Raw genomic sequence first — 16,391 nt, 5'->3', positions numbered from 1 at the left:
TCCCCTTACGACGACATCAAAAGCGTCTAAGTATTCAAGGCAAGCAATGGCGCTCCGGCAAATGTGACACATTAGCATTTCAATTGAAAAGCGAAAGCAAACAAATCACGTTTGAATCCCGACCTTGCGACGAAGCCACGGAATACGTTGATGCGAGCAGTCACACGTCTCCACAGGTGCTCCCTCATCCTCGCCGGCGGTGGCGTCGTCTTAGCGCTAGCGCCAGCATGCCCTAAAATATGCTAGCGTCGCTTTCCAAAGCTCTAAATCGACTCTCAAAAGGCCGTAAATCTCTTGTTTACAAGTTAGCGAAATCAAACCGACAAACGGTTTTATAATCATAATAATACATTTCATTTCTACCCGCCTTTCAGGACTCTCAAGGTCACTTTACAGTAACGATATACATTTTTCTGCGGGTGAGCAGCGGCGGCCACACGGACCAGCATTCATTCAACCTGGAAGTAACTGAAATAGATAGAAAGATAGCTAGCTAGCTAATATATAGCTAATCGAGAGCTAGCCATTGAGCTAGACCGCTGATAGATAAGATAGACCGCTTACCGCTAGCTAACAGATAGCTAGGTAGGTAGTTTGATAGCTAGCTCGACTGTCATAATGTTTTTGCGATCCCAAACCTTTATTTTTCCAGTGACTTCCCAATGTTAGCAAAAAAAAAATCATCGGCAGGCACTCGATTCCGAAGCCTCGCTGAAAACCGAAGATTCTAAAGTCGGACGCTAACGAAATCCGATGGATTTCCTCGACGGCGGCGATTTCGCCTCGACTTTTAGGCGATATCCGACATGCTAACATGGTAACAACGCACTCATGGCATCCATATTGTGTTTACTTTTTTCATAAATCATTGATGGTATTAAGTCAGAGTTCATCCAGGCTGTCTTATGAAAAATGGAGGACATTTTAGTTGCGGGAAAAAAGCGGGTTTAGCGGCCCGAGCTCACCGGGAGCTTTGGCAGCAAGCGTGACGAGCGCGCGTCCTCTTTCGGCAGCGTCGTCCCCCGCGGGGCCCGTTGCTGTCGACGCAGGCGGAGGAGCGTCAAGTTATAAAAAGCCCCGTCGCGCCCCGTTCTGATGTACTGGCGCCGGGTGCCGTTTTGGAGGAGTTAGCTGTCACGTGTTAGCTGGCAGGTGATGGATGCCACGGCCTGCCGTTTCTCATCGCTGCTTGCCCTTTTCGAAGAGTTGCCGTCAAAGGTGGGCTTTTCTCCATGCATTTGTGTAGTAACACAACGCGGCGGCTTTTGACTGGCGGCTTGCCCTCAGGGTGAAATCGGCCGTGTTTGACCTAGCTTGAGGGTGAGTAGGAGATCTCTTGGCAGACTTTGCTAGCTAAACGAAATTCAACAAAATGAAATTTGCGTTTGGTATTGCCTCTTTTGGATCTTCTGCTAACAAACTGAAGCACAAACATGAAGTTACGTTTCCAAAATGGCCGTTGAAAGAGCGTCACTCCGCACAAGCTAACCTGATTTGCCTAATTTTAGCGTGTCCAAATCCCGAACTTTGTCGCGGGACAAATTGCCTGCCCTTTTTGAAAAGTTGGCGTCAAAGGCAGGTTTTTCTCCGTTTATGTAGCAACACGTTAGGTCGACAGAGGATTTCGACTGGTGGGTTGCCCTCAGGATGAAATCGGCCGTGTTTGACCTAGCTTGAGCGCGAGTCGGACATCTCTTTTCAGACTTTGCTAGCCTAACGAAATTCAACGAAACAAAATGTGCGGTTGGAATTGCCTAGTTTGAATCTTTTGTAGCGGGACAAACAGCCTGCCATTTTCCAAAAGTTCGCGTCAAAGGCGGGTTTTTCTCCATTATGTGTAGCAATTTTGACTGGCAGGTTGCCCTCAGGATAAAATCGAGTGTGTTTGACCTAGCTTGATGTGAGTCGGAGATCTACGAGCAGACTTTGCTAGCCAAACGAAATTCAACGAAACAAAATGTGTGGTTGGAATTGCTTCTTTTGAATCATTTGCTAACTCCAAGTCACAAAATGAAGCGCTCACATCAAGCCACATGTCCAAAATGGCCGTTGAAAGAGCGTCTCTCCGTGCAAGCTAACCCGATTTGCCTAATTTTAACGTGCTCAAATCCCGAACGTTGTAGCGGGACAAACAGCCTGCCCTTTTCGAAAAGTTCGCGTCAAAGTAAGGTTTATCTTCGTTTACGTAGAAATACGTAAGCTTTTGACTGGGGGGTTGCCCTCAGGATGAAATCGGGGGTGTTAGACGGAGCTCCCCATGTTGTATTTTGGATTTAGGGGTGGCTCGGATCTTCCGAGTCACAAAGTGAAGTGCTAACATCAAGTTACGTGTCCAAAATGGCCGTTGAAAGAGCGTCTGCCCGCACAAGCTAACCGGATTTGCCTAATTTTAGCGTGTCCAAGTATTTGCTATGCGAGCTAACATGCTACCAATGCGCTAATGGCATTGTTAGCGGGACAAACAGCCATGAATAATGGAGTTGTTGTTTTTTTTTCGCCGATCCGACGCGCTTTTGCAAATCCGCTTTCAAGAAAGACATGCTAGGAATATCCAAACTCCGCGGAACAGCTTCTTCCCCCAAGCCATTAACTCTTTGAACTCTTCAACAGTAGCCAAAATGGAACTGTATAGTGACACTTAGCAGTTTTTTTGACGACGATACTAGTGCAGCGTGTTCTACCGGAAACAAATTCCTTGTGTGTTCTACATACTTGGCAATAAAGATGATTCTGATTCTGATTCTGAAACAATCGTAAGAAATATGCAAGCTGCACACGGACGTTTTTTTTTTCTTCATCATCGGGACGTAAGAGACCAATGTCGACGCTTGCTATTTACGCCCACTAAATCATTGAGCTAATTGAAGCATTCTACACCTCTGACTTTCAACTTTGGATGACTTCTTCCTGTTGGGATTAGCGGGGGGATTTGTCCGTGAAATAACAATGCCGCCGTCGGACCACCAGAAAGAAAACAGAAAGGCGCAAAAGCGACACCCGCTCCGCTCTGCCGTCAAGTAGCAATTTCAAAAGTCCTTTTCAGAAGATTTTTCAACAATGAGAAAAAGCTAACTCATTTCCAAAAATTGTTTACATTTTATTTTTTCAATAGTTTTTCGTGAAAGTGAAATTGCTAGCATTATTCGGCTACACAAAAATATATGAATAAAACACACACATACACATACACACACACACACACACACACACACACACACACACACACACACACACACACACACACACACACACACACACACACACACACACACACTCACACACACACACACAAATGTCCCCATAATGAGATTTTTCAAGAATGAGAGTAAGCTAACTCATTTCCAAACTTTTCAAACATTTTTAAATATTTCTTCTTAAAAGTGAAATTATTAGAATGCTTCAGGTACACAAAAATACATGAATTCATGCACCCACACCGACACATACACAAATGCCCCCATAATGAATGTGCGAGTCAATATGTAGCAATCTTTCGGGTGCCTATGTGCTATATCTGCTAATCAATATACGTACAGTAAAGTCTCGTTATATCGATATTCTCGGGAGTCGTAAAAAATGTCGCTATAACCGTACTGTCGTTATATCTGTCCTGCGCCGAACTGCATTAAAAGGGGGGGGGGGGGGGGGCAATACGTAAATGGGGGGTCTTTGATATTATGGCATGTAATTTTATCATTGAGTTCATGGATTGCGTATCTAGCATGCTTTTTGTACTGTAGTGAAGGGAAAAATAAACGTATGCATAAAATAAAAACGTCTTTACGCTTTTTTATTACTATTACTATTACTATTTCCTTTCGAAAATGCAACCAATGCAAAATCCTCACGTTGTTCTATACACACGAGAGAAACCACGAACGCCAGCATGTACAAACATATGAAAAACAATGATTGTTGCAAGCGATAAAGATATCCGAATACAACACAATTAAGTACATGGATGTAAAACAAAAACTGCAAAGCTTACATAAGTTGACATAAGCTTACATAAGTTGATGAAGTATTCTGCGGCACGTCGAACTCTTTCGCACGTCGAACTCTTTCGCGATGGAGGATTTGCTCCTTGTTGGATTCTCCTCGACAACCATTATTGCCTTGTACTTCGTTCTGAGGTCACAATTCTTACGTTTCCTCATGGTTTCAATTGGTGTTGAACAACAGTACTGTATATACGCCTTTTTTATTGTGCTGGCATATGACAGTTCAAAACACGGAAGCTGGTAGAAAATGGCGTCTGCTACACTGTGCAAGACACGTGACCAAGTCACGTGACCAACGGCGCGACCGATACAGATTTCGCTAATGGTGGTACTGTATAGAAACCCCGAAGCAAATATCGATTCACCTTAAGCTGCTTTTGTATCGATATAAACATAGCAAAATGGCCGGCGGGAGATGAAAAAGAGCACCATCGTAACCGAATCATCGTAACAACCATGAATCGTACTAAACGGAACTAACTATACATAAAAAGACTAGAAATGTGCACGGGAAATGAAAATAGTATCGTCATAAGCAGTATTACCAATATAACCGATATCGATATGACGAGACTTTACTGTAGTATGTTTCCACCCATGTGATGTGTTTAGTGTGTCGATGTAACATGTATGTACACCCTACCACATGTTTTTTGGGGGGAGGTGTCCACAAGTGATCCAATGGCAAAAGTGACCCACTTGTCTTTCATGCTAGCGGGCGTCTATTGTGAAACTTGTTGTTCACATGGAGAAATCCAGCAAAACCAGCGCGGCGCCACATTATTTAGGTCATCTGTGAAGGAAACGCAGCTGGCGCTATGGGATGACTTGCCTCCTCGTTCCAAAAGGGCCAACGTCACAACGCCGTTAGCTAACAATCCAGAAATGCTCATGCTATCCATTCGGGTTGCAAATGGAACTCCTTGAACGCAGTAGATATTATTATTATTTGTAAATTAGAATGCAGCACTTCACGGCCACCAACATTTTTGAATTCATTGACAATGTGCAAAAATGTGTTCACGCCACTGCCAGAGTTTTTGTCATTGTCCCTGAAACTCCCAAACCTACATAATATTGAGTTTTAGGACTACATGGCTATATAGCTAGTTAGATAGATAGATAGCTATATGGTTGATAGATGGCTAGCTCGATAGCCAGCCATATCGCTAATAGATGGCTGGCCAGTTGGATAGCTAATAAATATTCCATTTTTCTGCTAGCGGTTGTCCAACGGCTACCTATCTGGCTAGCTTTTGGCTGTGTATCTATCTAGCTGGCCAGCTATTAGTTATATATAGCTAACTATTAGCTAGCAAGGTCGCTTTCTATCTATTTGAGTGACTTCTGGGCTGACTGAATGCTGGCGCTGTTGGCTGCCGCTGCTCACCCACAGGAAAAACTTATCCTGTGACTGTGAAGTGACCTTGAGAGTTTTGAAAGGTGCTTATAAATCAAATGTATTATTATTATTATTATTATTATTACATAAACATTCAGTACAGCGTTAGAAATCTTAGACTCTCTTCTTTCATCAAAAAAGTTAATTCCTAACTGATATGTGTCTGGAGTTATATAAGCTTGAAATTGGGATGGGTGTACAAACTACAATGCAACATGGGTTTATATAGCGCTTTAACAATAGCTGAAGCTGTAACAAAGCGCTAACATGGACAAAAAAGGGGAAATGCTGCCCCCTTGTGAAAAAGAAAACAACCTCGCCAGAGGCCTTTATTGGTCATCAAGCATAAAAGCTGAACAAATTGAGGAATGGCACTCTACGTCATATTTTAAATTCCCAAATGAATGTGTGAATGGCGGTGAATGAGTTAACATTTGATCTCATCGAGCTCGTCTGTAAAATGAAGGTTGACGTTCAATATGATAGAGTGAAATGTTGCGCAACTTCCTTGATTAGATTTCGTCATGCAAAGAAATATGTCAATAAATGTTTCATTTGCCTTAAAGGTGAGGTGTCGCGGAAGCCATTTTGTCCACTTTTACGTCAGTTTTGGGTGAAGCTAGCTTAATTTATATCGCTGATAATTAAAGAACAGAGAAGCCCATTTTTATTTTCTTTTTCCAGAACACATTTTCCAAAACGACTAGCGGTGACTCCGTTAAAAGGAGTACAGTAGTTAGCGACGTCATCTTGTCGAGAAAGACAAGCGGCAAAAGACGAAGATCTTTTGATGCGCGCATTTAAGCGTGCGACATGCGGCTCCAGGCGAGGCGAGCGGGCGATAAGACCTTGCCATGTTGCAAAGTTAAGCGCCGGCAGAAAAAAAAAAAAAAAAAATCAATTAAATCTTATCTGATCTTCCCTCCTCTTTCGATAGCGGGCTAATATCGCTAAGAGACACTTGTTGATATTATCCCGTCAAATGAGACTTTCAGATGCCGGCGGATTGTTCAAAAGTATGGAACAAATTGTCGAATAAATTCCGGGTTTGTACTTGGCAGCCGCCAATCATCGGAACAACAGAGGAAGAAAAATGTTTGAACTTATTTCGGGCTCCCGCTTTTTGAAAATATGATGACTTTGTGTTTTTAAAGTCTGTTGGGTGTCATATGTAGTCATAAAAAAGCAAAAAAGCAATTTCTCAAACATTTTGTGAAAGTGTCGGAACAGATTAATTGCACTTGCATTGATTTCAATGGGGTAAGACATTTTGAGGTACAACTTTTTGGGGGAAATCCAAAACCAAACAAACTCGGATATCGTTCTTGTCCAAGTATTATTCTTGTAATGAACAGAAATATACAATATTGTACGTGGGAGGGGGCCGGGTGGGAGTGGGGGGGGGGGGGCGTTGCAAGATAGTCATTTTCAAATTTGACACAAATGAATCTTCGCAGTGGAGACAAACACATTGGGATTGCGCGCAAATTGAGGTCAGCGAGGAAAAGGGAAAGAAAATGAGCTTCCCCCCACCCCCCACCCCCCATCTCTTTTACTTTGGACATACTATTTATTTCTTGTGGTTTTTTCCCTCCCGCCACGGCGGCGCGTTAACCTCCGACAGAGGTGATCATTAAGGAATCAAACGCACCCGAGCGGATTGGCTTCCCTGCCGCTTGCCATGTTTTTCCGTGCGCCGTTTGAGAAAGGCACCCACCCACGTTTATGTTTGCAACCGCAGGCCGCGCCCGCATCGCCATCGACTTCGGCTTCCCCGCCAACTCCGCCGCAGCCTTGTTGACGCTCGACAGCACCGCTTGCTCGTAGCCAGAAGCTTTCGGTTAAATCAAAAGTGGTCGTATTCGGGTGTTTGACTCTGAGGGGCGCGGACGAATTAAAGGCTTACATTTTACTCATAATAACAATTGTCACCCAACTTACTTTATTAGAATTATGTCAATAAATACAACAAACTTGTAGTAGTAGTAATAGTAAATAGATGTCTAGTTAGCTAGATGGCTAGTTATCTAGCTAGCTAGCTGGATAGTTATCTAGCTAGCTAGATGGTTCGCTAGCCTGCTAGCTATCGGATCTACCCGTCTATCCATCCATCTATTCTATTTTGTTAAAATGTCAAACTAATCATGAAACTTTGATTGTGATCTCCAGTTCCCATTTACGACAAGCAATTTGTATCCGTGCCGTCTCAAAATTTGCGCTCCCTGCGACTCGATGGCAGCTCGTGGAAAAAAAAAAATAATGATTCCAACGAGAGGTAACGTTGCCAAAACGATTTTCCGTCTCTTCCCGAAATGGAAATGAGACGACAACAATGGGAAGGATATTAACAATTATTCAGTCTGCAGGGAAGCTTTGTCACGTATGACCGCTAACAAAGCAAGCTACCAAAAATAATACAAAGAAAATTAAGAGCAACTCATGAAAATTCCCAAAGCTTTATACAGTGATAGCTCGGTTTACGAACCCCTTGGCTTCCGAACTTTTCGGTTGACAAACGTTAAATTTATAAACATGTTACCTTGGCATACAAACTATTTTTCGGGACACGCACAAAGTGCCACAATGAGTGATTTGCCAACTTGTTTTTTGCCCTCTATTCCCCGCACCCAGTCTTCGGTTGAAGACACGTGATTGGTCAAGAATGCAGCAGTGAAGGGAACTGGTTTAAACATTAAAGAGACAGGCAGACGACAGAGAGAGTGTGACAAAATGGATAGAGAAAATCTAAATTTGGACTCGTTTCAACTTTGATAGTTCAAAGGCAGAGTGTAGACTGCAAGGTTAAAATCTCCCATCAAGCAGGCTCCACAAATAACCCACAAGCCGTCTGTACACTTGATGCAAAAAGCTATCAACCCTGCTAAACAGAAGACAATTGATGAGCAACAAGGTCAAATGATGGCAGAGAAAGCACCTAAAAGGGATCTTTCCTCAAGATGGTGAAAGAAGAAGGCTACGTTCCTCATCAAGTGTTTAGTGCTGATGACTCCATTCCATCAAGCCATCAACCACCATCACTAAGGTCAATAAAACCACTTGATTATACAGTACAGTTTATTTCTTTCATTTTAATACCGTAGCACAGTTATTATACATGAAATAAGGTATATTCTGTGTAGTTTTAAAGGACAACCAACGTCTCCGGACAAGTTGTGTCCATAATTTGTAAAATGGCTTCAAATGACTTCTACTGAGCATATTTTACAAAGATTCCACCGCATATTTTACGTTTTAAGACTCACACTGAATATTCCGGAAATCTTGTTTTTGAGTTGGTGACGAGTCCTCACCCTACGTCACTGAAGGAACGCCCATGACCGAAAAAAAGACAAATGGTAGCTGTCCTTCCATCACGTCGATGCATTTTCCTGTACTTTGGTCTGAAAACGTCATGTAAGACCAAAAAGAGGCAAAAGAGGGCGACAAATCTCAATGTAAGGAATTAATCAGCCTGTGGAAACAGGCTGATTAATTCCTTACAGAACTTTGTCACCATGTTCTGCCTTTTTTGGGTGCGACATTTCCCACCCCTGATGCCTCAAAATTACACGGAATAAATTCTTTAATCGATTGCAAACATGTATGCTTTCTTCTTCAGAACTATTTGAATGATATTCATAACTGGATGAGTAACAAGTAAGCATCTTCTCCGAATCTGAAGCCATTGTTTTGATTCTCCAGCAAGGCAAGACGTCTTGCCGTGGCACCACAAACATGGGGGCGGGACCTTCTGAAACTGGCCACTTCTGGTTTCAAATTGAAGTACTTTTTAGACACTTTAAGTCATTTTTATTGGGGTTTTTCATTTGACTAAAAATATCATACTGCGTGTTTTGGCTATTTTAGATTCTATAAAAAGTTTTTCTGATGTCAGTTAGGAAGCAAAAAAAGTGATGTTGGTTGTCCTTTAAGGCTTATTTAGTAGAAAATTGTTTTTTTTATGGAGACCTGGGAACGGATTATTCTCATTTTAATGGTTTCCTATGGGGAATTAATTTTTGGGATACACACACTTTTCGCCTTGCACACTGGGAACCAATTACGTTAGTAAGCCAAGGTATCAGTGTAATTGCGATCTTCCCTCCCTCCTTGAAATGAACGCGGGTGTGGTTTAGTTGTTGGTGGAGCGTGACAAAACTGGCGTGCAAAGTGAGTGAATGTGAATATTTGCCGCTGTTTTCATCTCATTTCCATTTCGGCTAATACGGAAAAGCATTTTTGGCAACGTCATCTTTCATCGGAATCATTTTCGACATCAGCCGCCGACACCGCCGCAACCTTCTCCCCGGCCGGCGCCGATACAAATGACTCGATTGAAAGGGCAACCGGGGGTTGCTGGGATTATTCTTTTTTTTGGTCTAGCGACTTGGAAAGAAGTGACAATGGACAATACGACTAATTCCAAAGTCAAACCAGCAGGGAAGAGTCAAAAATTCCCGCGACGCAATCAATTTGCTTGTAGGGCACAACCATTTGCACCAATCAAAGGGATTGACACGCCAACTATGAGGGTGAAAAAAAATACAAAAACAAAAAAATAATACACCCGGAAGTAACTCAAATAGATAGAACGCTCGTTAGCTAATAGAGAGCTAATAATAATAATAATAATAATAATAATAATACATTGTATTCATAAGCGCCTTTCAAAACTCTCAAGAACATAGCTAATAGATAGCGAGCTAGATAGCTTCTACTTCTTTCTTTCATTTCCTCTTCCTTTCATAACTCTGCTGCTGCGAAATGTTAATTTATCCACTGTGAGACGATTAAAGGTACAGTAAATTCTCGTTATATCGATATTCTCGGGAGTCGGAAAAAATATCGATCTAACCGGACTATCGATATATCCGATCCTGCGGCATGTAAATTTTCTCCTTGCGTTCATAGAAATAGTATCGTAATAAGCAGTACTATCGACATAACCGATATCGATATAATGAGACTTTACTGTATATCCAATCCAATATATACAGATAACATCTTGAAACCAATAATTCTCAAGATACAAAAAGGAGAGGAGTAGCAGTACCTTACATTGCAGGAGTTTCTGAAAAATTACAAAGAGTCCTTTGGCAACACAAAATTCCTACCAAAACATTCCTACAAAATTCCAGAAGAGAATGAGACAGGAGGGGAGGGGCACGCTCCTGGAGCAGACGAGGATGTGACATAATTATACATAAAAAGAGTAGAAATTTGCCGGGAAATGAAAATAGTATCGTAATAAGCAGTACTATCAATATAACCAATATCGATATCACGAGACTTTACTGTATTGTATTTTATTTGGGACATCTGCCCCCATTTCAAGGTCAGATAACTCCAGACCCAGTTTACTTACGAATTAACTCTTTTTTTTGGGATGAAAGTAGTCGTAAAACTCAATATTCTGTGGGTCCCGGAATTGAAGTGACAATGACAAATACACACATTTTTGCACATCTGGCAGTGACTGAGTTAATTCAACCACGGTGTGTAATATTGTAGCCTTCGAAATGGCAAACACGTCAATCATGAGTGTAGCCACCATGAGTGTACTCCCAAAGAAAGGCACAAATCTGCCATTTTGGTTGCAGGTGGTGATTTGTGCAAAATTGTTAACCTCAGAAGGCGGAGTTCAAAATGTGTGCATAAGACGAAAAATGTTGAGTGCGGCTCAGTCCAAATAAAATCCGCATTGATCACCTGCGCACACGTGTTGATTAATGGCCCCCGTCCAAAAGTGCCATGCTGGCGCCCGTCTCGCTTCTTTTGCTTTGAGAAACGCCCCCCATTGACTGCAAAAAAAAAAAAAAAACAACACTTTTATTTGTTAGTTTTTTCATGAAATCCCAAATGACAAAGCACGCTGTTTGCCTCACTCCAATGCTTGTTCTTATCAATAAGTGAAACCACTGTGAAAAATGCCCCCCCCCCCCCCCCCCCCCAGCACCACCCCTCCAGGAAGATTTTGGGCTTCTTGCACTTAACTGGCAAAAATAAAGCTTTACTTTTCTAGTTAATTCCCAAGTGATATGGGTCTGGAGTTATCTGAGCTTGAAATGAGGGCAGCTGTCCAAAATACAATGTATTGGTTGATATAGCGCTTAACACAACATCTGAAGCTGGAACAAAGCGCAAACATGGAAAAAAGGGAAATGCTGCCCCCTCGTGGAAGGGAAAAAAAACATTGCCAGAGGCCATGGCCAGCGCTTTATCGGCACTCAAGCATGAAAAAAAAAAAACGTACAAACTTCCATATACTGTACAGTGATACCTTGGCTTACGGACGTCTGTGTAAGCTCTCAGTCGTACAGGAGTCGTCCATCGGTGAGAAGGTTTCTTCAGCCGTCATCTGTACTCTTTTTGGAAAAAAAGTACAGATGACGGCTGAAGAAACCTTCTCATCCTTGGCTTACGGACTTAATTGGTTCGCGGAAAGTGTGTGTAAGGCGAAAACTGTGTATTCCAAACATTAATTTCCTATAGGAAACCATTAAAATGAGAAAAATCTGTTCCCATGTCCCCGTAAAACACAATTTTCTACTAAATAAGCCTTAAAACTGCACAAAACAGACCTTATTTTATGTCTAATAAATGTGCTATGGCATTGTAATGAAAGAAATCAACTGTGCTGTATATAAAGTGGTTTTATTGACCTTTGTGATGGTCGTTGATGGCTTGATGGAATGGAGTGGCCATCTTGAGGAATGATTTCTTGTAAGCTTTGGCAGCTTTTTCGTCAGAACTGGCTGCCTCACCATGACGAATGACACTATGAATCCCCGTACAACACCATCCGTGGCGAGCCTCGAAATCATCAATGAATGACGAACTTCCAGGTTGCCTCTAGACGATATCCGAGTGAGTTGCCGTGCTTTCTCAGCAATAATTTGAGCTAGTTCCTCATCAATTGTGGTCTGTTTAGCTGGGCTGATAGCTTTTTTGCTGGCTCTCTTCCTTCACTTCAGAGATCCGGTTCCAAGGACTGGATCGTTCACGACGACACATCACGCTTGTGGCGCTCTGTGTGTTTCCCGAAAAATAGTTCGTATGCCAAGATTATATTCTTGCAAAATTTAACATTCGTAAAGTAAAAAGTACATTAGATAAAACGTTCGTAAGCCGAGGTATCAGTGTATTAATTTATATTTAAATAAATGATTAGTTTGCCATGAAAGGTGAGGTGTCACGGACGCCATTTTGTCCACTTTTTCGTGAGAAACCAGAGTTTGGGGTGAAGCGAGCTCAAGTTATATTGCTGATAATTGAAAATGGAGTAGCCCATTTTCGAATTTTTCCACTACACAAAACAGCTTTTAAAAACAACTACACGATTAAAAACTAGTCTAGTTGAGACTTAAATGTTTTGTTCGTGATCATTCAATGACATTTGGTATTCATCAGTGAATAGTTTTGGATTTTTATGAAACATAACAGCTTCACTAAATCAATGAATATGTATTGTCTTGTATTTTATTGTATTGTTTTGTATTTTGTTTTTCTTTTGCCTTCGCAAGAGTGGCTGCCTTTCCAGCAGCACCTGTATTTTGTTTTTCTACTTCTTCCTTTCCTTTCCTCTTCCTTTCATAACTTTGCTGCTATGAAATGTCAATTTTTCCACCACTATGCTAATAAAGGCTAATCCAATCCAATCCAATCCAAAAACACGAATATACAGTAGAAGGGTTCCTTCAAAAATCATCAATTAGAACCAAAATGGCCGACCACCGTGTACAGTTTCTTGAGATATTTTTGAAAAATTTTTAACACATTTTGATCTGTATTTGTTATTATTTTTTGGTGTGTGTGTGTGTGTGTGTGTGTGTGTGTGTGTGTGTGTGTGTGTGTGTGTGTGTGTGTGTGTGTGTGTGTGTGTGTGTGTGTGTGTGTGTGTGTGTGTGTGTAATGCAAATGTCCGCAAATGTGCTTTTAATTTTTCTGTGAGGACGGCACCTGTAGCAAGATGACGTTTGTCGTCTTTGGAGACGTGTGGTGGCGTCCAGTCGCTGCAGGTTGAGGCCGTTTATTGAGCCCAGCCGCAGGGTGTCCATGCTAGCGCGTCCGCGTTAGCGACATTAGCGCGTCGCTAAGCCCTTTATGTGTCCGGGCGACTCTTTTTGTGTGTGTGTGTGTGTGTGTGTGTGTGTGTGTGTGTGTGTGTGTCACTGCCAAGCATCTGCATTGCAGAGGCTGCTGTGGATTATCAGAGTGTGCCGTCCCTTGGAGACCAGCACACGCAAATCCGAGCGCTGGTGTTATTACACGCACATGCACGCACACACGCACACGCACGCACGCGCGCACACACACACACACACACACACACACACACACACACACACACACACACACACACACACACACACGCGCGCCGAGAGCCCCCCACCCCAGTCGACTTGAATTCTCCAACTGAGGAATAATGCTTTAGGTTGACGCTTGCATTTGCTTGATTGACGAGAGTGGGTGTGTGCTGTGGTTTATTTCCAGCAGTGTGTCATGTATGCAAAAGTATCGGAACACCGGCATCAAACCTTGTTGATTTTTTTTTTTTTAAGGCGAAATGCGGCCAAAGGAATGTCGGTTTAAATAAAAAGGCTGAATGTTAGGGAGGGGTGATCGGGGGACGTGTCTACTTGAGCATTTTCATATTTTTTGATAACAGCAAAATATTTACTTGTGGATTGAAAACTGTCCCGTGCAAGTGAGATGCCCTTTCTTGAAAGGGATATTTATTTTTATTTATTTATTTATTCTTTTGTTTGTTTTGTTTGTGTTGGTTTGTATTCATATTTGGATTAGTTTATTTATTTATTTGTTTGTTCATATGTATTTACTTATATTTATTTATTTATTTATTTATTTATTCATGTATGTATTATTTGTATTCATTTATTGTTTTTATTTATATGTGTGTATTTATTTATTTTTCATGTGTATTTGTTTATATATTTGTTGTTGTTCATATGTATTTACTTGTATATTTAGTTATTTATTTATTAATTTATTTATTGTTTATATTTTATTTATTCATTAATTTGTTTGTGTAATCATTTATTTGTATTTATTAATTTGTATTTGTTTTTTTATTTGATTGTTTGTTTGTATTTATTTATTTATATTTATGTGTTCATGTATTTATTTATTTATGTGTGTTTATTTATTTCTTGTGTATTTATTTATTTATTTGTTTATATATATTTATATTTGTGTATTTTTTAGTTTTGGAAAGTGTTTCTAAATAAAACGTTTTATTATTAATATTCTTATTATTAATAATTTTCTTCTTATTATTATTAATTATTATTAATAATATTACAGCTAGCTAGATAGTTAGCTAGCTAGTTAGCTAGCTATCGCATCCATCTATCCATCTAGCTAGCTCGCTTGCTAGCGTATCTAGATATCTAGCGCATCTCGCTAGCTAGCGTATCTTGCTAGCTAGCATATCTTGCTAGCTCGCCTCTCGTCCCATCGATCTATCTTTGTGTCCTTTCCGAAACATATTTGGACCGCGACATATTTCTATTTCAAGCCGAATGTGGGCTTTTCTTTCAACAAAATATTGCGTTTTAATGGTCCGATGTTGTATTTCATGGAAAAAGTCGCTCCTTCACGCCGATGGAAGAAATACAACCTGCATATATTCATGCTAGCCCAAATAAAAAGATGCACTTGAGCAAAGCAAAAAAACGTTAGCAAGCGTGATGGCCTGCGGGCCCGCCCAAGGCTTTTTTTGGCGCCGCAATTTTTGATCAACGTCTGACGCTTTGGACCGAGCCGATCGATGAAGGCGATTGCCAGAAAGTGGTCGGTCGGTCGATCGGTCGGTCGGTCTCCATACGCGGCCGCCGCACGTCGTCCATTTTGGATCGGACGCCGTGGTTTTTGCAAGGAAAATGTGTGACTGGAGATGAGGAAAACATGAATTTTCATTTCCTCCCCCGTTTTGGCCACTTTCCACATGTTATCGATCCGGCCGTTTCATCCCCCCCCCCCCCCCACGCTCCCCGCCTGTCAATCATCCCACTCAATTGGCCAGTTTTCCTCCTCGGTGACTGACGTCTGCCCGCGGGCCTTTTGCCGAGGCGCCGGCGGCGTCCAAAGCGTTGATCAAGCGGAGCACCCGCCCCCCACCCCCCCCCGCCTGTCCGTCTACACAGTGACGGACGGGCCTGAGGTTTGATGGCAGACTCAACACTTGTGGGGTCCCGGGCTATAAATAATAATCAGACTATCGGGCTCAAGTCCCGCCATCAGAAATATCAGAATCAGAAAAACCTTTATTGGTCCCACAATGGGGACATTTGCAGTCCACAGCAATATAAAATATCGTCTAAGTATTATTCGAGGACAATAAGGCCCACCTTGAAAGATTTTTCCTTTGCTTTTTTGTTTTCAGCGTCTCCGACGGTGCCGCCTTTGCGCTCGGAGCATTTCAAGGCGTGTCACGACAAGGATTTGGCCTACTGCCTCAACGGCGGCGAATGCTTCGTCATCGAGACCCTCAGCGGCCCTCACAAGCACTGCAAGTAAGGCCAACCCGCACGCCAGCAGGAAAAAGCAGCCAAAATAATCCAGACAATAACAAGGAATGAATAAATAAATAAATAAATAAAAAGCCGATGATCTGCCAGCTCAACTCCATACCCATATAATTTCGGAATTAACTAGCTGGCTATCTAGCTAGCTATTTAGCTGGCTATTTATTAGCTGTCTAGCTAGCTGGCTGCCCATCTAGCCTATCGAGATACGGTGTATCTATCAATTAGCTGACGAGCTATCTAGCTAGCTATCTGGCTGGATATCTATTAGCTATATATTAGCTAGCAAGCTAGCTTTATATCTATTGGAGTTATTCCTGGTTGAGTAAACGCTGGCGCGTGTGGCTGCCGCAGCTCACCCACAGACAAACTTCTTGTGACTGTAAAGTGATCTTGAATGTTTTGAAAGGCGCTTAGAAATGAAATGTATTATTATTATTA

General features: G+C 41.8%; 1 protein-coding gene across 1 annotated transcript in view; it reads left to right on the top strand.

The window, feature by feature from the left end:
- The window catches only part of nrg3a (neuregulin 3a), a 178,264-nt gene that overhangs the window by 102,659 nt on the left and 59,214 nt on the right, over positions 1-16,391 (top strand). Inside the window, exon 2 of the mRNA XM_089012446.1 lies at positions 15,809-15,938. Coding sequence (XP_088868572.1) covers positions 15,809-15,938 — 130 coding nt within the window. The remainder of the gene's footprint in view (positions 1-15,808; positions 15,939-16,391) is intronic.

This window comes from Hippocampus bargibanti, linkage group LG13 (assembly GCF_051943395.1).
Source record: "Hippocampus bargibanti isolate YZ-2025 linkage group LG13, ASM5194339v1, whole genome shotgun sequence".
NCBI lineage: Eukaryota > Metazoa > Chordata > Actinopteri > Syngnathiformes > Syngnathidae > Hippocampus > Hippocampus bargibanti.
The sequence above is the reverse complement of the archived record's forward strand: the minus strand, read 5'-3'. Positions and strand labels throughout refer to the sequence as shown.